This window comes from Lampetra fluviatilis, chromosome 3 (assembly GCF_964198595.1).
Source record: "Lampetra fluviatilis chromosome 3, kcLamFluv1.1, whole genome shotgun sequence".
In the NCBI taxonomy this organism is placed as follows: domain Eukaryota; kingdom Metazoa; phylum Chordata; class Hyperoartia; order Petromyzontiformes; family Petromyzontidae; genus Lampetra; species Lampetra fluviatilis.
Genome location: NC_136277.1, coordinates 24,992,427 through 25,015,610, shown reverse-complemented (window position 1 = coordinate 25,015,610; position 23,184 = coordinate 24,992,427). Strand labels below are relative to the sequence as shown.

The window sequence follows — 23,184 nt, the reverse complement described above, 5'->3', positions numbered from 1 at the left end:
TGATGCGAGGGAATTCCAAACTCGAGCAGAACTGGAGAATACGCGTAGAGAAACGGGGTTTTTTTCATCGTAAACTGGGCTGCTTAACATCGGGGTGCGAAAAAGTATTTAGTAAACAGGGGAGCTCAAAGCGAAGGCACGCTTTGTGACATTGGCAAGCCGGTGTGTGCAAAGAGGTAGAAACAGCGTCTCGCGAGAAAGCAAACGGCAAAATGCTTCGTCAACACACGAGGCGCATGGAATGTGAGCGCGACAACCTCTTTAATGCCACTGCAACAAACGGAGACTGCAACATGGCATAACACTGTGATTGCTTCTCAGCAACAGACGTGCCACACAACACAATGTTGGCCAGCCATTCGGAGACAACCAAGCGAGCGCTATTGTTTAATTGTACCCGCGATCTTGCAGGAGAGTATTTTCGTGACCCTCTGGAAACGCGACAACACGTAATAACACAAACGGTCTAGGATGGTGACATTCCCTTTCTTGGTACCAGTCTCCAATGTGGACAAGCACTGTCTGATGCTCAGTATACATTGATTACTTTACACAATCGTGAATTATTCTCTCAACATCGCTCTCTGATGCGTTTCCAGGTTGTTACCGCGTGTTCTTTAACACCATGTCCAACGTTTTGGACCCCGTGCTTGGCGTTTCTTCGGAAATGATTTGTCGTCACGACGACAAAAATGCGGTACAACCTGGAAACACGTCGGAGAGCTCAACAGCACAACCACAAACACCTAAATAGTAATTTTATGACTCTTACATTTCTTTATAAAAATGTAGCGTGAAGTTCAGGCAGCGTCCACTTAGGTACTGTATAAGCATCTATAGTATGCCAATGCATCTGAAGGCATTTGTTTGAAGGAACGTACAGCTTATAAAAAAAAATGTTACAATTTAAAAAATAAATATACGTGTGTTTTAAGATACAACATACAAAGCATTTAATATAGAATTGTTTTGTACAAAATACAATAGGTTTTTGGCTGTAAATAATTTCATATTTTTCATAAAAAGAGCATTATGAAAAAATACTCATTTTGTAATCCTTTTGTAATGTACCTGACACCTTCAACATAAATTCAGATAAATTAACCGTAAAATGAAAGTCCGACTTAAGACGGGCATATTTCCAAGCATAGCCCGTGAGGACATGGTAATGGCAGGCAGACGCGTCATCGCATGACATCGCTGATGGGGGCAGCTCCGTTACCATTCGGGTTGCACATCCGAGGTACAAAACAAAAAAAAAAACAGGGACATATCATGGGAAGAATAATATCTCACGATACCGGAAGAGTGGGAGAGCAACGTGTAAATACGCGGTGTCTTGAGTGGCGTTGCTCTACAAAAAAACGTGACTTCAATGCTCCCGGGAAGACTTAAGGATTTCCCAGGACAGATATCTCTCAACAAGATAAAGGTCCTGGGAAAACGGGAACAGGTGGCAACTCTAGCCACATTACCACGACTGCATCACAGAGAGAAAAAGTTACCCGTGTGTGTGTGGCTTTTTTTTTTGCTTTAACTGTGACCTCTCTGGTGCAAGGTTTCGCCCCGAGACTTATTCTGGATCACCTCCATCTCACGATCGCAACGCGGCTGCTGCGTCCCAGAGGCAAACAAGAGCTAAGAAGGAAGAGGCCCCAACTACAAAAAAAAAATGGAGAGGGCTCCTCCAGCTGACGCCGTGAACTGGGTGGCGACACAAGGGAACGGTCGCGGCTGTCGAAGCGAGGTCAGCGGCCTGCGAACGGTGACGAGCTCGGCCACCCGCAAAGCAAAAACACCACCACCGAGGTCACAACATCTGACCCGTGGCCTTGGGACAGCGTTGCTTAACGCGAACACGGCCGATTTCTCAGCCGATTTCTCGGCCGTCAGGGAGCAGTCGGGAGCATTTGTGGTAGTAGCACCAAATTTTTCTTTTTTTAAACCCCTGTTTTTTTTTTATTGATAAATATATACCGTTGATTCTTCTGTGTGGATTACAGAAAAAGCCACGAAAATGGACTCTACGATGGCACGTTAAAGCAAACACTCGGGCTTTTGTCAAAGTGACCTTCTTGGGGCAAGTCAAAGCACCATTTATACGTTCGGTGAACCACCGTCTGAGGTTCATCAAGTCCAATTCCGTCCGCTTATCTTCAAACATTCTCTCCATCCTTAAAGAAACACTGTTAAGAAATGTATTCTCATGTTATCCAGCCTTTAAATCTCCATTGAATAAAAAAAAAGATTTAATAACTGACGAAGATAATTAAAAGGCTTACCGTTGCAAAAAATGGTATGGGTGATGAAAGATAAATACGGATTGCATGATAGTTTCGTGCAACCTTGACCAATTGATTCATGCCTGGAATATGCCCAAAGTTTGTTCATTATATGCCTCTTCTTGCGCCCCTCACACTCGTGCAATGTGCATATTTTGTGCCCTTCAGATGTTGTTAATTGATTTATTTTCTGTCAATGTTTTGTGAGAACGCTTAAAACACACATTTTTTCGGGGTGCAACGAGGACGAGATGTTAACTACCTCACCTGGTATACAGGAGATTGTGGGTTTCATCACGAACCATGACGCCTGTATATTTGGAGTTTGCATGTTCTCCCTGTGGTGGCGTGGATTTTTCTCCAGGCCCTCTGGTTTTCCCCTCCACATTAATAATTGTAATCAACGTGGGTTTAGAGTATTTGGCTGCTATAAATTGCCACACGATAAGCCACTTTGTTGAGCTATCGTCTGTGGCCAGATCGCTTCTGAAAAAGAGCTACATAGCTCAGTGAACCTTACCTGGTAAAGTAAAAAAATAATTTAATTGTTTAATAGTTTGAACCTCTCAGCTTTAGTCCTTAGTAAGAGACTCATACACACGTCATTACCATACTGGTTCTTCTAGATTTTGAGTCTCTTTGCAAGGCGTCTCTGGTCACTGATTAACACCGTTGTCTGGCAGGAAATAATTAACTCGAGTAAGTGCTTGTAAAGCTGCAACTAGGGAGATGCAAATGAAAAGAGAAAGGGCTGTGCTGGCCTTTTGAAACGGGCACCATAACCTCTCAACATGGCGTGCTCCTCATTCACCAGATCAGCGTAGCACATTGAGCCACGGGCTGTGGCCAACATTACCACGGCATTTGTACACCACTTGAAGCTGCCTATAATTACGTACGTGTAATAAATGCACGGATGAGACAAGCCGCATTCTTGGCCATTCATTGACCTTTGCCTTTACCAGCTAACAGTGTTGAGGTAAACACGCCAATAAAGCCGGTCTCCTTTAAGCCCATTTCCCTCCGTGTATGGATGCAGCAGAAGTGTAAGAAGAAAGTACAAATCGAAGCATGTCATTCTGGTTTTTTTTGGTCGGAAGAATGGAGCCACTTTTGCCTCTTCACTCGTCAAGGCCCCCGCAGCACCTCAGTGAGCAGCAACACGACCCCAACGTATGCTCTGTCATCTTTGGCGAACATTTGCGTTCGGCTTGAACTGAAGCGAGCGGCTTCATCGGGCCCACCTGCCGCCCCGCGCGCAGCAGCAGCAGTCAGTCACAGCCGTTAAGTCGCTGAAAAGACGGAAGGAAGGGCAGGCAGCGAAGTGGAACAAATATGTCCTCAGGGTCTGTTTCGTAGGCACGGGGGGGGGCGGGCGGAGGAAGTGGAGGGGTACCGAGCACAGCAGAATCCGCTGGCCGCCAGCCACTAGCCCCGCTAGCCCCGCTAGCCCCGCTAGCCCCGCTAGCCCCGCTAGCCCCGCTAGCCCCACTAGCCCCGCTAGCCCGCAGCGCCGGGGTTGAGCTTGCGCTTGCGGCACAGGTCGGCCAGGCCCTTCATGAGACGCGTCTCCTCGGGCCGGAAGAGCCTCAGGAAGCTGTCGTGCTCCAGGAGGATGCGGTTGAGCGTGCGCTCGAAGTTGACGTGACGGCGCGCCATGAAGACGTACTCGCGGTGCTCCAGCACGCGCGGGCACTCGCACACGTTGGGCACCCACACGTACTCGCGCGTCGTCAGCGGGAAGTCGCTCTTGTACGTGCGCGTCACCTGCACCTCGTAGCGAGTCTCCAGGCCCATCGTCTTCTTGCCCAGCACCTTGCCGCGGAATACTGGCAAGCGGCCAGCGTGCAAAGGGGCACGTACGGGGTGGGAGAGCGGGAGAGTGAGCGAGCGGTCAGAAGGGTGGATGTGGAGGAGGGGGAAGGTCAAAGTTGAAGTGTCACCGAGTACTGCTCAGGCAGTGGTTGACATTGTACATTTGTTTGTTTTGATTTTAAATTCACTCTGAAAATATTACAAACACCTCTTGCCCTGTGGAATTGGCATGTGGGGAAACCCAAACTGGTTCACTTATATTTTTGAGAGTGAAGTTGAATCCAATGTTAGATTAAGGTCTCACCATGCCATGTAGATCATGGGGGTTATTTGACCATACCTCACCATGGGGATCAGTGCAGGTTGGGGAAGGTGGTGTGCATAGACATTGGACCGGAGTACTGTACAACAATGTATTTTGTTGCATTGCCCTCTGCTGACAACCTAGCTCTGCAACAGCCTACAGCATATGTTCTATGCATGATGGTCACACCATACAAGTGCTATCCAGGCTCAAGCCTGCTTAGTTTCTGATGAGATTGGATGCATTCCATGCCATTTTGTCATAGGCCTGTGCTATGGTGGTGACAATTCTCTGTATAGGTGACTTTCCACAAAGCGGTATCTATTTTATCCACCCTAAGGTGGTGGTAGGTTGAGGTGTCCGTTGACCAAGATCTGATATTTGAACCTTCTGCCTGAGTCAGATGTAGTTATTTACTTTTCTTATTTGCAGTAATTTCGTTATTTTTGCGTGTGAAATTGTCCCCTTGTAAATGTCCTCTCACCGAAATCCTTCTCACAGAACTGCTTGATCCTGTTTGACCTTCCTCGGACCTTCTTGCACCGCGAGCAATATTCTGCCAAACAACAAATTGCAAAATTAACATACCTTAGAAACGATTATCATACCGACGATTTTCTCAGAAACGACATTTTTCAGGTCACAGAAAATTGACAGAACATACTATTAGATTTGAACTTTCTTTTGGTGAAAAAAACAAGGATTGGACTCCCATGATAATGCCGTAATATTATATTTGAAGGGCAAAAATGCAATTTTCAGAACGTTTCCTGGAGTGATGAATCGATCAAAATTAATTATAAAGCTCACAATACGTGTATCGGATCACGCGTGTAAGAATGTATGTTTAGCTATAAACGTCAATTGCATTAATTGGGTTCACATGATCCTCACAACTAGAGACATTAATATTCACTGCAACATTAAGAAAAATAATCCATCTTTGAACTGAATCATGACAATCGAATCATCGGGACCGACAAACTGTATAAATTCCATTCAATAAAATGTCATTCATCTTAATTCTTCATTGAGAGGTTTGTAAATATTGGATTGTTCCCATTAATCACCAGCTACAGCTGAAGGACACGGGTAAAAAGAAATCCCTTTCATGACATTTACCAAGACGTCTCAAGAGGTTGCTCAGATAAACAAGCAGAACCTTGTTTTTTTTGCCAAGGTGTGAAGATGAGATGGTTCAAACTCCAAGTCGAAATGTCAGCGGGAAAATTAGGCGGCCATTTTTAAACCTGCAAGATAATTTCAACACCCGGAAGTAGCTTGAGAAAAGGTTTGTAAGCTTGGTTATTTTCCTCCTCTGAGTCACCCCGTGCATCCGAGAGAGGGAGAGAAGTGGGGAGGAAAGAGCTTTCTGGCTTGTCATCGATTCAAAGGTCACGACATCTGCGTGTTTCGGGTTTAATGTCCAGGGTGATGCACCGGGCCAAGTACGCATCAGAAAACAAAATACAGATCTCTAAAGCCACTCGCGACAGAATTTACAAATCAACAGAATGATTTACACATCACAAACCAGGGCAATTGGTTTAATTCTCATCTTGTTTTTGGGTTTTAACTGTGATTAAAAATAACTCAGCCATCATAATTAGAGCCATTGCGTAAGTATGTCACGACAGACTAACTAATGATATTTGAACCTAAAAAAGCATTTTAAATATTTTATGGGTGTCCACTGTACTTATTATAACAATAACAGATCTCTTTGGTTATTTCGGTAAAGTCACATAGAAAGGAAAAAAATAATTAAATAATAGCATACGACGTTTCGATTGCAACACAAGCAATCATCATCAGGTACGAAGGAATGAGAAAACAAACCTAGTAAACTTAGAAATATAATGCAATACAACACAGAGAGTATTGCATTATTTCTTTCTACGTGACTTCACCGAAAGAACCAAAGAGTAATTCCTGCAGTCACGAAAGCTCCAAATCAAGTTTGATAACAAATCTGTTGGCTCGTGCACCTGCAAAGCTCGCCAAAATCTCTCAATCTTCAAACGATAAGCGGCTTATTCCTGCCGTATATCTGCAATTCTAAAGACCCCTGGGGCCCACGGCCGTTCCCGCTGCCGCCAATGCGGGAGCACAGCGGCTTGCACCTGAGAGGCGTGCTGGGTGCTGTGCCACGAGGCTGGAGAGCGCAGTGCGTCGCTCTCCCGCGTTCCCCCTTTGCTTTGCTGCATCTGTAATCGTCTTGGCCATGCGGGCGGCATTGGCAATGATTTACTCGCCAAAGCTCAGGATTTAATTTCTAACTTAGTTTTTTTTTTCTGGAACGCTGCTCGGCTGCCGTGAAGTTAGGATTGTCGGCGTAAGGCACTGCCAATAGAGTACATGGTCATGCCTATCCATAATAATCCTATATTATTGTACCCTATATAACTATAAAATACAATGAACGTGTTTATAAAAATTAGATGCGTGCCAGTGTGCTTTGGGTGATTTGGCGAGATGAGTTTGGCGTCGTGCTAAAATCATCCTCAGATCAGCGTTTTGTGGACTGCTCCGGCTGAAATAACGCACTGCGCAAGCGTCATTGAGTCTAAACGCTCTTTGTGAAAATAGTTCTGAATTGGGATTATATCTTGAGTTCATGTGGTGGGGGGTGCTATGGACGGGTCTTATTATCCGTGTTTGTCAGTTCAAATTGGTCCTGTTATCCAAGCAGTACTGCGCAGAAATACACGGGGGGGTAAATCCGTTGGCGACTTGCACATCACTCCTCGGCAGTTGCGCTGCATACCACAGGCTGAGACGACAGGGCCCACTCAGTGCACGGTTTGCGGAAGCAATTGAAACCCTAGCCCTGCTTTAATAGAGAGAAGCCACTGTGCGGGCGGTGTTGAAAGCGGTGTTCCATTACGAGCGAAATGTTACGAAGACAAATCGCTGGGTTCCGTTTGTGGAGCTGAAAAAAATAAACTCGTCATGTTTTGAACAAAACATTTCCCCCTTTTTTTCTCTTCCAAAATTGTCGACTAACTTCTTTCGAATTTGTCGACTAACATCTTCCAATATTGTCGACTCACTTACCATGGACAAGGTTGTATGGCGATGTGGTGGTCACGTGACACACGCAGACATGGCCCGAGTCTGGCCTTCCTACTGGCTGTGAGCGCACCTTCGCGTGTTGTTACTTCGAAGAGGAGTAACTTTCCGCTTTCCACCAAATGGAGCTGTCCCTCTGTGACGGCAGCTACCACATGCGCTGTCGTCGTGTGCCGGAATGGATGCATTGGTTCAACAGTAAGCCTTCCGATCGTAGGTGACCGTAACTTCATGGACTCTGTCATGTGTTGTATATTTTGACGTAAAATATTTTCGCTGCATCCTAAATGCATACATTTTTGTAAGTCGGATCAGGTTTTTGCAACAGAGTATGCGGTCTCTGGAGGGTGCAACGGTGGTGCAGTGTCTAGCAAACTGTGTTATGCACCTGGTGACCCGAGTTAGATTACTGGCCATGGCTGACATCAGTGGTGAGTGACATCTGGAACCGTATCCTGGGCCTTCACTCTGTGACATTTCGGGCAACGGCATCGCTTCAAGGAAAGAACGAGGGGTCATTGCCCGAAAAGGTCCACCTCTTCTACTTCTTTTCTTTTCGAGGGAGAGTCATTGACGAGTGCGTAGACTTCTTTCTACCTGCGCTTGTGCGCCAACGCGGCATCATAACATCCTTTTTGTTCAACTCTGGAGGGCCACTTCACCGACGCTCGCTCGTGGAGCATGCATGGAAGGTATGGTGCTTCTTTCGCGCCGTACGTAGCCAACCGTGCCAATCAATCGGAGCTGTCGGTGAGGCTGATGCATCTGCAAGCTGGGATTGCCGATGATGAGGCTGATGGGGATAGTGATGGGGATGGTGATGGGTTCGCTCGCGAGGAGCTTTTTGCGAACGTGCAAATGCTCGCGAGATGTGCGCGGCGGCGCTCGCAGGCGCTCACCGGGGGGAGGCGGCGGGGGCAGGCGTGGCCGCAGGACGCTCCGCGGGGGCTCGTAGCGCTGCTGCACCGAGTTCTGGACGTCGTGGCGCGGAGGGGACGCGGCGTCACGGGGCCCTGCCGCGCCGTGCCCCTGCTGGCCACTCTGCGGCACCCGGTTGGGGGTCTGCTGCTGCTGGTGCTGCTGCAGGTGCTGCTGCTGGTGCTGCTGCTGGTGCTGCTGCTGCTGGTGCTGCTGCTGCTGGTGGTGGTCTCCGTAGCTCGCGGCGACGCTGGCGTGCGGGTGTTGCTGCCCGTGTGCAGGGTGAGCGCCGTAGCGCTGGCGCTCCGGGGGGGGCTGCTGCTGCTGCTGCTGAGGTTGGTGCGACTGCTCGTGGTGCTGCTCGCGATGGAGAGGTTTGTGGTGGGGGGACTGCTGCTGCGGCTGCTGGTATGGCTGGTGCATCTGCACCTGAGATTGCTGATGAGGCTCGTGGGGATGGTGCCTCGGTTGCTCATGTTGCTGGTGAGGCTGCTGCTGCTGCTGCTGCTGATGATGAGGCTGATGGGGATGGTGATGAGGTTGCTCATGTTGGTGGTGAGGCTGCTGCTGCTGAGGCTGATGAGGCTGATGGGGATGGTGATGAGGTTGCTCATGTTGCTGGTGAGGCTGCTGCTGCTGCTGCTGGTGAGGCTGATGCATCTGCAGCTGGGATTGCTGATGAGGCTGATGGGGATGGTGATGAGGTTGCGAATGATGAGGTTGCGAATGAGGATAATGATGGTGGGGTTGCTGCTGGTCAGGTGGGTGGGACTGCTGTTGAGGTTGTTGATGTGGTTGTTGGTGTGGCCAAAATCCTGGCCAGCCATGTGGAAAGTGAGGCCGATCTGCGTCATATTGAGAAGGGAAAGCAATCTTAGAGCAACCACATGAAAGAAAAAAAAACTCTTTGAAGCTGCAAACATTTTTAATTGAACATCCACTTGTAGAGCTCAACATGTTGTCAATGGTTGTGTTTTCGTACAGTCATTTAAGACCAACAGCTAAACATGTAGCTCATTTTCACTTCATTTGAACTGCTGTTTCATAAGACGTTCCTTCGTATGCTATAAGTGCGTGACACTGTTGATATATATTTTACCCCGGAGAACGTAAAACAAATAGCGCCCCCATGCTCAAGTTGAATTTGGTGATTCCTAAGCCAGTGGTTAAAATTCGACATTGCAATGCTAGGTTACCAGTATTTGATCGTCGAAAGAAAAAAACACAATTGACTTCTCACTTCTCACCAACTTGATACTCACTTTTACCAACTCCAGAATGGTGACGATTGCCCAATTCAAACATGGCCAGCTTTTGAACTCATGATGTTAAACGATTCGGGGCCTGCTCCTTTACCAACTCAGACATGACCTGGGTATGTACGGATGCTCTTAGTGGTAATGTATGGGGGTAAAGTAATTTAAGCTTGTTCTTTTACATAATTACAAATGCAGTCCTCCAAAGAGTAATTGATAGTGGTCTGGAATAGCATCTATCTCAGAAGCAAGCATGAGTTCAATCCCTGGTCAGGGATACACTCAGCTCCACTCTGAAGTTAATCAAATGAGTAACAATTTCTGAGAAATCAACAGCAGTTGTTGTCCTTTGTATAACTTGCCATACGAATCTGGAGTTTTCACCACTGGCTGAAGCCACTGACGTATGTGTGTGCTTTCCGTTTGAGCAAACTGACACCTTGATTTTGAATCCAATTGGAAATCTTTCAGAGGCGTGAAACCCTCCGTGATGAAGAACGCCCCACTGAAGCTGATATCATAGCGCTACCTCTGAGTTCCCTTAAAGTTTCCTCTGGTAGACGGCAACACTTCCCACCTGCCCAGCTACAGAAAATATTTTTTGTCGTATGGCAGTCAAAAACAATATATTTAAATTTGAGAATTGAACAGCGTTTTGTGACCGGCCAGGCAGAATCCATCAACTTACTAGATGTGACAAACCGGCTTAACCAGATGTGACCTCCTGTATTAAAACTCGGGACTTTGGTGGTTGCCAGCTTAGCTCTCTACGCCACGGTGGAGAAATGTTAACTACCTCGCCTGGTATACAGAAAGTAGTGGGTTTGATCCCGACCTTGACGCCTGCTATATATTTGGAGTTTGCACGTTCTCCCCGTGGGTTGTATGGATTATTCTCAGAGTCCTCCGGGTTTTCCCTCCACATTTAGAAACATGCGTTTAGAATATTTGGCTACTATACATTTCCACATGATAAGCCACTTCGTGGACCTATCATTTGTGGCCAGGTCGCTTCCGAAAAAAAGGCTATACAGCTCAGTGGGCCTTACCTGATAAATAAAAAAATTAACATCTATTCCACTTGGCCATCTCTCGTTTGTGAATTATTCATCAAACACGCACTTACATGGGGTGGTGGTGGTGGTCGTGGCAGTAGTGGTGGTGGTAGGAGGGGTAGTGCTGATGACCGGTGGCCAGGGCAGCAGGTCGGCGGGCCAGCCCGCATCCAGGAGAGCACGTTGCGTTTCCTGTATGCGGCTGTGCCTCTCGCTGGGCAGCCAGTACTCGTATTCAATGCCAGGGTTCTGCTCACGGAACAGCACCTGTGGAGCCGCACAACACAGATTATAGAAAAACACCTTGCCCCACGACATCTCTTAGGCACGTGGAACTTCTTAAACTCAGACAATGGAAGCACAAATCCCCCGACAGGAACTAAAGAAACATCCAGCAAGTGCAGTGAAACGTCGGGCATCATGCAAGTCAATATGCGGCACAACTCAAAAACACATCGGAGTCACACAGGTAAACTGGTTACTTCAGACTCTGTCTCCTCGACAGACCTGCTCTCCACCTGAGGATGGCTGCTTGCGTTGTGGCCGAAATGTCGTGAGAATTATTTTATTATGTTTTATTTTTATTATTTTATTATTTCCATTTTACGTGACTTTACCGAAAGAACCAAGAAGATGAATCCCTGCAGTCACGAAAGCTTTAAATCGAAATTGGTTACTCCAGGTTACGCTTGCAAATGAGGCCACCCTGGTCTCTTGGGTTCTCACCTGGTTGAAACAAATGAAATTGAGACTCCTGCATGATGAAGGCACAAATAGACAATATTGCTAGCTTGATAGCTGCGCACGCCTGTCCAGCATTGTGTTGCGTGGCATCATCTGTAGTCGTACTGATTAAATAATAAAATCGATGGTTCTATACATTTTAAAGAACCAGGTAAGAGCCCATTATAAGACCACAAGAGTGAGGCAATGGAGACTTGGGGGGTAATGTAAAAAAAAATCCTACAAAAAGCATTTTAAAATACCCAAGGTGGAGTTGATGTAAAAAAAAATTGTCAGAAAATATTGTAATAATGCAAAACAGTGCAAGCATATTTAAGGGACGGTACCACTAACATTTTAAAATACGACCTCAGCTGCGTTCTTTCTCTGTACGTTGGCAGGTTCCACGCAAGTGCCCCCGCATAGTTGCATTCCTTTGAGAAGGCTTATATTTTTTTTTCCCACTGTGGTGGCAGACGATGCGTTTGTGTTGAAACACGAAGGAGGAGCGGGGAGAGGTCAAGAGGTCGGAACACTGGAGAGGTGAGGCGGTGGGGGGGGAGGAGGAGGTTGGGGGGTGGGGACTGCGGATGTGTGAGGAAGGATTTGTAGGGGAACGCCCCCCAACGAGAAGCTGGTGCGTGAGAGATCTGACACGAGAGATCTGACGAGTGCTGAAAGCCCAAAATCTTATCAGATAGTGGTGCAGGCCGGTTAGAATTCCAGGGCCCGCATGCGTACGCGTGTCCCCCAAGTGTTGACCCAGATGCGCCGGCCACCAGAGCGGCAACAGACGTAGCAGGGCCCAACTCTGAACTGTGCAAAGAGGTCATGACTGTTTCCTTTAGAACAATAAAAAAAAACATCCTACCCAGCATGCCCCTCCAGAGAGATCCACGTGTCGCCCTGACCCAGGTCGTGCCGATCTAGGCCCACCCTCTATTAAGACATTCTTGAGCATCTTTTGCGAGGTGTTCCCGCTTTTGTGCACAAATACTGCCCATGGAAGCCACGCATGCTCGCGAAACAAACAAGGCAGAGGGAGCGAGCTACTCAGTGGCATTGGGGTACCCAGAAAAGCGGACTGAGCTTGTTGCTGATGAGACTGGCGAGGGGTGAGAGTCTGGCCCAGGGCTGCCTGGCTCATTAAAGCAAATTTAGCTGAAAAACACGACTGTGGAGAACACATAGACGGATGGATACGTTTTTGTTTTATTTCGGTCACTGAATAAAAAAATCCTTATCTGTTCAATTATGCGGGATGTTTGGTAGTCTGCCGAAGCTGTTACGTTATCAGGGCCACAGCTGATAATCACTGATTGATGGCTTTTCCATTAAATCCACTCTGAATACATGGCAAACACCTCCTGCCCTGTGGAATGAGTATGTGGGGAAACACAAATGAAGTCATCATGGGACCTCCTTTGCCAATACCAAAATATGATAATAGGTTTTACCCATTTTTTCTGGCAACAAAACAGGTGTTAAGATGTTAAAACACCAAACTTAAACCTTTTATAAGGAATCACGTTTGCAATAATCACAATGCTTGTGGTCAGAATGCAAACAAAAAACATGCTCTGATAATAAATGCATTGTCCTTGAAACTGATTGGTCCACACCAGAGACAGCTTTCTTTAGAGCCTCGTCTCAAACGGTGTTGGACCAGAGGACGCCAAAAGGCCTGATTAGAGGACGCCTTTTGGACCAATCAGTTTCAAGGACAATGTATATATTATCAGAGTATGTTTGTTTATGTTTGCATTCTGACCACAAGCATTGTGGTTGATGCAGACATGATTCCTTGTAAAAGGTTTCAATTTGGTGTTTTTAACATCTTAACACCTGTTTTGTTGCCAGAAAAAAGGGGAAAAACCTATTATCACAAATTAAGTAAATTTGTCTTTTTGAAATTAAGTTTAGTGGTAAGCGTACACATACGACCCTTTTAGTCAATCAACGACTGCATGAGAGCAACCCACATACGATGTGGGTTGTGGGAATTGTTTGACCATACTTCACTATGCTAGTCTGTGCTGGTTGGTGAAGCCAGGGAGCACATACATGGTCGAAAGGAGTGTGCCATGCACGCACTTATATTCAACTGTAAACTCAGGCTGTCTCACAAAGGTTGGGTGGGTGAGTGAATGGAAGGGTGGATGGGTGGATGGGTGGGTGGGTAGATGGGTTGGCTGGTAGATGGATGGGTAGGTAGGTGGATGGGTTGGGTGGATGGAGTGGTTCTGTGGGAACCCCCGGAGTTGTATTCGAGCAAATGCAGGGTGTTTAGTCCTAAAATATGTGGCGTGGGTGAACTGGAAGAGCTTGGCAGTGAGGTGAACCGAACTTTGAGTCTCTAATCTGCAGTACAAAACCAGTGGTGCAAACCCAACAACGGAATGGTAGCCGAGAGAAAGAATGTGCACTCAGGAATGACCAAACACCAGATAAAGCCATGAAATCAGAGCAGTGTTTTAAATAAAAATGTACTGTAGTCACACAAGACCAGATGCCACGGTGCCAGCATAGGAACAGTGCTGGTGCTGGCTCATTGGGCGCCCAAAGCAGATATGATATTTTGAAGCCACTGTTCTATTTATAAAATCCCAGTGAGCCGACAGAAGAGACATGGACAAGAGATAGAGGCACAGTGAGATAAGAGAACTGGAGACAACAACAGAGAATCCAGGGCCCCTTGAGTTGTTTGGGGGCCCTACATTCTTGCTCGGTTTGCTTGGGCCTAGCCCCGTCACTGGAGAGGAAGGCCTTCAGCCATGAACAAAAATAACAGATGGCACTGATTTCACAATTTCAACGAACCAGACTTGAATCTCAGCGATGGCAGGGATAGTTCTGTTGTGAAATGACAATGGCAGTGGCTTGCTGTGCATTGAAGAAGTTCCAGTAACTCCCGATTTACACATTACACAGGGAACTACGGAGAAAGCGTTGCCATCTGCCATAGCGCAACTTTACACAACAGTAAATTAAAATAATACCTGTGCCAGTTCAACTAAATTGTAGCCATACACCCCTGTGTGTAATGCTACATTCAAACTTCGGAATGTTAACTTCCGTGAAATTGTCATGGATTGGCAGCTGGTGTACATTTATGTTTGTCGACGGCAGTTTGTGTCTAATAATTATTGACGTGGTTGGCAGAAGAAGTCAAGTAGTATGCATATCAATTGCAGCGTGTGATTATGAATGTCAGTGGCAGTGGTTGTCTTAACAATCATAAAAACAAATCCCTTTTTTATCCAGGAAAGTGAGTCTCAAGAATCTTGATCAGGAGGGAGCTGCATTTGGATGTTTGGCCAAATTTATAAACAAGTGTTTGGCATGTGGGAGGAAATCAGAGTATCCAGAGATAACTCACGCATATCAGGGGGTAACACTCAGTACTCCACACAGATAGATTCAAAAATCAAATTCTCTAAGCATATCGTGGTTATCATCCAATCCAAGCCTCACAACACCTGGAAATCCGAGGCAGTTTCCCATCCAAGTAGTAACCAGGCTCAATTTTGATGAATTGTTGCTACACAGCGTCGTGCTTTGACTCACAAAGAGTCGATTCTTTTTTTTTGTCTCGTTTCCATGGTCTCGTTCACATCATTTCTCCTTTGTCCCATCTCATCTCTGTCAAGATTTGTTCACTCCGTGAGGCTAAACGTAATGCGAGTGTCACTTGCGGTTGCGTGCAAATACGTGAGCCTCAGTAAATGAACGCGGATGGATAAATCAAAGCGTTTGCTACACCCACAGTTGTACAGGCGGGGAAGCAGGGCAATAGGTGCGAAGTGCCGTGCAGGTGAAGGATGTGGCCCGCCTCACCATGACGTGGAGGTCCTCGCCCGTGGGCCCCGCCGCCTCCATGGTCTCCTGTTTGTCCGCCGAGCGCTTGTACAGCACCTTGGTTCCCGTCACCACGTACTCGCCCGGCCAGTCGATCACCCAGTTCCCGTTGATCACGTAACGACGGTGGCCATTCATCAGCGCTGCAGGCCGACAACTTTGCGTTAGGGGCCAAGCATCCAACGCGCGGGATTAGAGAACGCACGCAGGCGAGCGACATCATGTTGGCTGTAAAGGGAAGAAAAAGTGCATCTGCTCGGGCAGAGCATGTTGCGACAAAGATTGACGGCTAGCGGTAGATATGAGGGAAACGTGCATGACAGCACGTCCGCCATGGACATGGAGAGATAAAATCGGCTCGTGCGCAGGAGCTACATGGATTTTAATGTGTGGCAGGTTCTGCTACAGCACTACCCAGCCATATTAATGTGTTCACAATACTTTATCACATTACCTAACCATTATCTCCATAAGGTCAAGACTGCTCTTAAACTCTTAAACTCTTAGGTTTCTTTCGGCAAAGTCACGTATGTAAAAATAAAAAGTAATAAAAATAAGAAACAATTAAAATAATAGAAATAATAATAGAAATAAAATAATAAATCACGACGTTTCGGAGTCAACACAAGTCTCCGTCATCAGGTGGGACCGTCACAGCTAAATGTACTGTATCAAGTAAACATTATCAATGCAACGCTGGGGTATTTTTACTTTAATAACAGGTTCAGTAAAACAAAAAATCATCACTAAATGGGTCAATATTTAAATGCAAGACCAGTGATGCAGGAACAATGCAATACTGTACTGTATTATATTTTTTTAAATGTTAAATTTTACGCTGACTGTGCTCCCGGAATTACGTCAAGAGAGGTGAAGTATCCGTTGGGATCTCACACAGAGCAGTGCAACCCCACTGTGTTAGACAAGGGCCCGCGGAAGTGGATATCTCAGAGTTATATCCCAACATATCATTGTAAAACATCAAATGTGGCGGCAAGATCAATGTTGAAATAAAGCTTGCTGGCATTTTTCGATAGTGCGTTTATCGTGTTTTTCAGAAGGGCCTCCTATTGGGCCTTGACAAGATGATACCAAAGAAATATACCTTAACTTTTAACTTAGCAATTGTTGAAGTGCAAATAATGGTTAATTGAAACACAAGTCCCCTTCTGAAAATACCAAAAAGGAAGGAGCGATGATTAAGCCACCACAAGCACCGGGTCTGGAGGAAAGGTGGCTCAAGGAAGCTCCTCTGAAGCAGCGAGCGTGCCTGGACAACGTCACGATGACCGAGGTCAAGCAGCAACAGGAAGAGCTGAAACCGTCTGATCGTAAACATCCAAAATAAAGATTGTTTTCTCTCATCTAATTCTCTGCTATACACGCATATTCCGGATTATAAAACACGTTTTCTCCCTGGATTATACAGAAACAGTTGTGGGTGAATTCAATAATCCGGAATATATATGATCTATCGGAAACATGTATTTTAACATACTTGTTCAGAATTGTCTTCTGAAAGACGGGTTCTCTATAGTAACACATTGTACACGCTGAGGACGAGCAGCATAATCTTCCAAAAGACATTGATCCCCACTTTAAGGCAGCGCACTAATAATACTTTGATGAAATATGCCTCTCTATCGTACCGTATTCAGTCGTAGGCGGAGGGTGACTTCTACATTTGGGGGCAGGGGTTCGCTTTGTCCCTCACATTAAGAACCGTGGGTGCGTATAATTAATTTATTTATATTCTCTATTGAAAATAAATTAATGAAGGTGTCCAGTTTGCGGGGGGGGGGGGGCATTATTTTTTCCAAAATGCCCCCAAGAGTTTGGGGTGCATCTCATAATCTGGAGAATATCCAGAAATGTCCATCTGTCTGTCTGGCCCAGGGACATGCCAGAACCTTCACAGGAGCGTAGTCATTACAACCAGTAAGACCTGATCAACAACTACGTAGAAAAAATATATTCCTGCAATTTGATCGGCGGCCAAGTTTACCAGAGAAAAGGTCACCTTACTGGTATTCATTGGGAATCATTTTATTTTTATTTTATTAGCAGTGAATGTAAAGTGTGGCCAGCAAAGCAACTTTGTAGGAAGTGTCTCTCTCAGGTGACGGCCAGCCCTCATGACTGCGGTCTGAAATATTGTATCAAGGATATTGATTGACTCTCATGGTCGTGGAATTATGCCAGTTCATAAATGTTTTTTTTTGTGAGAATACACTGATTGAAATCAATATCCTTTTTTCCAGTACACAAATACTCAAATAGGGGGATATTGTAATAAGCTACTAATAAATATGTCCACTATTGTGGTATAACATAAAGCACAGTGTAAAACCCCAAATGTAACCAAGCAAAAATAAAATAATCTCTGGACCGGTGCTTTAAAAGGTAAAAGTGCAGCCCTGCAATTTCTTGCTCTCTCCACTGCCGGCAAAAAAGGGCCTCCAATAGCTAGAGATCTCACCCAAAACAACCCTCTATTATAGATGATATTGGTCGCGAAAGCCTACGTGTTCAACCAGCTAGAGGAAGCTGTGGAGAACCCCTCTAGAAGGGTACTGTAAGAAATAACCAAGAAGAAGAAGGGTACTGTATTTGGCCTACTTTCCCACGGTGGCCAGGCGAGTATCCCCCACACTTTACCCCACCAACGTGCAACCTGCCAATAGACCAACTGTGGTGTTCCCATTTATGCATGTATGTTGAACTTCTATCGCACCGTACGTAGCCACCCACACTGCTGGTGTTTGTTATGTGAGCAGTTTCTGGACAGAGATGGTGGTGGGAGGGAGGGTGATTTCAGAAAAAAACTTGTCTGTATCAATTCGCAATCCAGTAAATTCTGGATTGTGAATTGCAAAATCCAGAATTAACTAACCATTACACCATGGCAGCATGCCCTTTAAATGCAAATTATGTGAAAATAATTGTTTATTCTTCAGCTTGGATCTCGACCAGAAATAAAAAGGCACCAGCCCAAAACAGCCGCCCGTGAATTTCCCTTACGTAAACACAGGCTGGCTCGGGACCCTGTGAAAATTTCAGGTAGGCCTATATATGGGTAAGTGTGGCTGTGGAGAAATGGTCCACGTTAAACACCCCCCCTCCCTCCAGACCCTACTTCAGTCATAACACAACTCTCTAGGGGGGGTGGAGGGGGAGGCACAATAAATCCTTTAAAAGGTGTCAGCAGCGACACACTCGGCCAATTCCTAACAAAAATCTTTGATGTTGCTCACAGCTGATCAGCCCGAAACGGAGAACAAAACAACTCAACAAAAGAAACCAGCAGCCAGGGATAACCACCTTTGTTTTTTTAACTTACACAACTTATTCTTAAACTCGTATACTCTTCAATGCCCAAATGTTGTGGTTCCTTTCTTTTTGATGTGAATAATCTCAAGGGTTTTGTTGAAGTCGCCACTACCTACCCACAACCACTCGCATAATTTCTACAAAATATACGCGACAAGGCATCGAAAGATGGAGGAATTCGCGTGAACATTTTTTAAACTACAGTAAAACAATGGACGGTCGCGAACATTCGTCAAAGGCAGTAGCGGTCGCCCCAAAACTTGAGAGCGGAGCGTTTAGTAATCCTCAAAGGCAAACAAACCGCAGACGGTGATATGGCTCATTTCAGAGGATGATCGCCGCACAGTGAGATTGTTTTATTTTTCTTTCCTTTATTGCTAACTCATCTTCAAAAAATTAAACAAAGTCGCCACGTTCACTGACCATACGCTCAGCGGCCACGGAGGCGATTGCTAAAGGAAGCACTCTACGCTACAAAACGCAACACCAGGTTCGCACGGCAGCCAGATTATATATCGGCCCACACTCGCACACTTTTTAGAGCACTGGATGGGATGGGATCTGGCCCAGAAAGCAGTAAATAATGATAGTCCAATAAGAGCAAACCGATATTTAAGTTTTTATAATTTAAACACATGCGAGAAAAGACGTGTTACAAAAATAAATTGAGTAAAAAAACGAAGAAAATTCATGTTAACTTTGAAAAGCAAAGCTATTTCTTGCTCCTTGCTATCTACGCTCACCAGCGACGACTACTTCACACCGAAGCTCAGAGTGCACAAACTTGAAAGCCGTACGGTATCTGCAGTGTTCTGACGGCTCAGAAAAAACGCACAACTCTGAAGGTCCAAGAAAATGCTGCAAAACCCGAAAAGGACCATGGGGGCCACGCACTCCCCTCTTTGTGAGTTTCTTCATGTCCCACACGTGAGCCTTCCTTTTTAAGCCCAGAACCAGCCCCACCTCCCACTCTACACAACTAAACCCAGGAGTTCTCAAACTCCTTTCGTTCCTTCACACCACGATGCCGGCCAACATTGTTTTAAAAAAAATCATCTCAAAGTGTGCCGTGTGTGACGACGAGAGCTGATCTGAAGTCTGACCGTGCACTGGTCGACCATGCGGGGAGGAAAATGCAGCACGAGCCTCAGTCGCTCATTCTCTGCTATCAACGAGCCTCAAGGTTCACTTGCACGAGGTTCCTGGCTCGAATATTTGGCCAATTCCTTGCTGAGTATTGTTACTACGTGCTGGTAGGATGCACAGTAAGGGGAGTCAAACTTAAAAAACCTTGAAGTTAAGTAGCCAGACCCACTTTCCCCGCTGCCCTCCACAGCCCTCGTCATAGTCCACCCTCCCACTTCCTGCGTATTTCAACGAGCCGAATGAAGCAATGTGCTGCTCGTGTTGTGTGAGAGGCTTCAGGAGCGCGGTCGCCATGGCTCCTGGTGCAAGGAAATAATTGGGGCCCACTGTCCACCTCCCTTCCTCTTAATTTATGTTTACTCATTTAAACTTGTTTACCCATGAGAGCCTCCCTGAGTCTCAAGACTCCTTTACACGAAGGTCCTAGCAAATTTTCATAGTAAGGGGGCGATGTTACTACGTGTAATCCCATTGAGTAATTTACAGATTACTTTTCAGCATTGTGATAATTAGCTAATAACAGTTCCATTACATGTTTGTTTGCTTTTAAAACATGAAAGGAAATTATGAGGAACAGGAGGAATCCCATGCAAAACAGGGCGATAACATACAGACTCTACGCAGAAAGGAGCCCGAGTCAGGAATGGAACCTAGGCCCTTGTTACTGCCCGGGTGCTTGGGCCCTCACTGGTCCGATGGACCACGGCGGAGTTCCCACCGCCTGCACACGCTCGATAGCTACGGTGTACGGTGCGAAAGAAGTTCAACAAACATACACACATACATACACCGCCTCCTAACGGAGCTGCCACTCACCCAGGTAGTTGCGACTGTTGTCGCTCACGCGGATGTGGGTGGCACCGGCCGGGATCGTGGCCACCTCGCTGTAGCCGAAGTGGCCTGCGGGGGAGAAGGGACAAGGGCACAGCGGCAGCGCTGTGACACGCCGCGGGATTTGCCCAAACACGCGCCTTAACAACGCCACAAAATGTGTTCTTCGTTTGGGGCCTACGATTGTGGTTAGGCAGATTGTAGAATTCGTGAATGTGAATAAAGTCCCGTGAAATATTGGCAAAGGCAACAAGGAACGTGTGAGATTAGGCACTTCCTTTATTTCCCTTCTAAAAATTCAGTAAGTCGGCTTGGGGGGGAAAGGTGTGGAGGTGGGGGGAAACGACCGCCCCCATATTATTCTGTGACCTCTCCCCAGTCATGAATTTTAATAAAGTTAACGTGCCAAAATCGTAGGCTTTGTTAGTGGTACATCTGGAATGTCGTCCTGGTGCCCTGAATACGATTCCTGGTCGTGGCTAACACAAGTCGCAAGTTTTATCTAAACTGGTCCTTGGCACCTTCCTTCAGCAACCTGCACACCATGCAACAGCAGGCACTTGTAATTTATGTTGAGGCCTTTATCATTCCACTTCTGAATGAAGGCCTCTCCACACCATGCAGTCATGATTTTTTTTTATCACAATGCTGGTCAGTGCAGGTTTATCAAGTTTATTTATTAAACAAGTTTGGAAATAAAAAAGACCAGGATAGAGTCTAATTTCCAAGAATGACCTGAGCCACGAAAATGACAAAAGCAAAACTAAAAAATAAAATACATAAGTGAAGCATACAGGCATCAGAGCAAAAACAACCGTGGTGCATGAGAATAATATTGGGTTGGTGAAGGCCGTTGCATCAGTCACAGCAGTTGTTTAACCATACTTCACCCGCCGGTTAGTCGGTTGAAGGGGAAGACCCAGAACCGTTTCAGATATGACTCGCCATTGATGTTTGCATCAGGCGGGAATCGTACTCGGGTGGACAGATGCGTAGCACGTTATGCTCGAGGCACCGTGTCACTGCTCCACAGCGGCTGATGGTCATAATTAACCGTGGGAAATACCACATTTCGCAAAGGTGGTTTTTCAGTATCTGTTGAGAGCATCAGTCTCATCCTTTGGTCCATCAACACTTTTGGATACGGTCGAGTTTGACTTCACTTACACGCAGGGGATTAAACAAAAATATATACAATAAAAAATTGATGCGGTATATCGCATAATTGTTTTCTTTTTCAGATAACAGCACCGTCTGGAAGGTGCGTGCAACCAGGGTATATCTGATACACGTGGAATAACACGATGGATATCTGTACCTCGTTTGAGGTCACTGGTCACGAGTTTTGCACAGCTAATCGCTAAATTCTGTGCAAATGAACGAACGAACACGGTGGAGAAATTCGCTACGGGCCACCTTCTGACTTTAGAGGACAGAAGATGAAGCCCACAGCGTTGCGTTAGGCACATGGGAACAAAGAGAGGTTACGCGGCCGTGTCTAGGTTTCCTTTGATGCGTGTAAGACTGCACGGATTTTTCAACATTAAAACTAAAAAAAATCGCTATGGTTTGGCACAGGGCGCAACTTTTGAAGCTAAGTACAACGTGAGAAAAACAATGTTGTGAGCGCTAAGCTTTTACGTTGGCGGCAGAAGATTGTTCTCCAGTTTTGCCTCTTTTCATCTTTTTAAATTAAGTGCCACTCCAGATGGCCCAGAGTAATTACAGGCTGCATAGCGACGGAAAAAATCTAGATGCTTAAGTTATTACAATTGGATTACACCTGAGTTTGATTCTTGACCATGGCTCATTTTCATCACCAGTGAGCGATATATGATAGCAGTTCTGAGACCCGCCTTTACCAACTCACACTGACCAGCGTGGTGAAGAATGATTCAACAACCGCCTTGAACAATATCGGTTGATTTATCACTCTCCACTGACATTTTCTGCGACCAGAAATTGAACTTGGGCGCTTCAGGGTGCCACGGTGGTGAGATGTTAACTATCTTGTTGTGGGTTCAATATTCTGAGTTTGCATGTTCTCCCTGTGGCCGCGTGGATTTTTCTCCGGTTCCTCCGGGTTTTCCCTCCACATTTAGGATCATGCGTTTAGAGTATTTGACTGCTATAATTTTCCACGTGATAAGCCACTTCGTTGTGCTACCATTTGTGGCCAAGTTGCTTCTGAACAAGAGCTATATTGATCAGTGGACCTTACCGGGTAAAATAAAAAATAGTTTATATTTATTTAATAATTTTTTTATATATATGTTCGTACTGCAGTGCGCGAACCACTGCACCACCGCTCCGCCCCCATAGGCATAGTCGTTGTGGCATCGTGAGACAAGAAGTTGGGACAACGAGTGCACGCGTGGGTCGCTCGCACGCCGTTGGGCCATCACTGCGCATTCACTGCACTCTCCTCCTGAGTTTCCCTGTCAAGACCCTGAACCGCACCCCATGCACCACCACCCCTCCCGGGACCCACCACCCTCCGCACTTCTCACCTTCACGTAGTTTATCTGTGAAAAGTCTTGAGATGCAGTTGCATTTAGACACCATATATATCTGTAAACAATATGGTTGTTTGT

The 23,184-nt window shown here is 46.1% G+C and overlaps 1 protein-coding gene across 2 annotated transcripts in view; it reads right to left on the bottom strand.

Annotated features, from left to right (window-relative positions):
- Positions 1–220: 220 nt before the first annotated feature.
- ADAMTSL5 (ADAMTS like 5) overlaps positions 221–23,184 on the bottom strand; it is a 48,044-nt gene continuing 25,080 nt past the window's right edge. For both annotated transcript variants that reach the window (XM_078885872.1, XM_078885880.1), the window contains 6 exons: positions 20,576–20,659; positions 15,263–15,426; positions 10,774–10,969; positions 8,373–9,236; positions 4,886–4,957; positions 221–4,111 (listed from right to left, as the gene is read on the bottom strand). In XM_078885872.1, the coding sequence (XP_078741998.1) occupies positions 3,783–4,111; positions 4,886–4,957; positions 8,373–9,236; positions 10,774–10,969; positions 15,263–15,426; positions 20,576–20,659 (1,709 nt within the window). In that variant the 3' untranslated portion in view covers positions 221–3,782. The remainder of the gene's footprint in view (positions 4,112–4,885; positions 4,958–8,372; positions 9,237–10,773; positions 10,970–15,262; positions 15,427–20,575; positions 20,660–23,184) is intronic.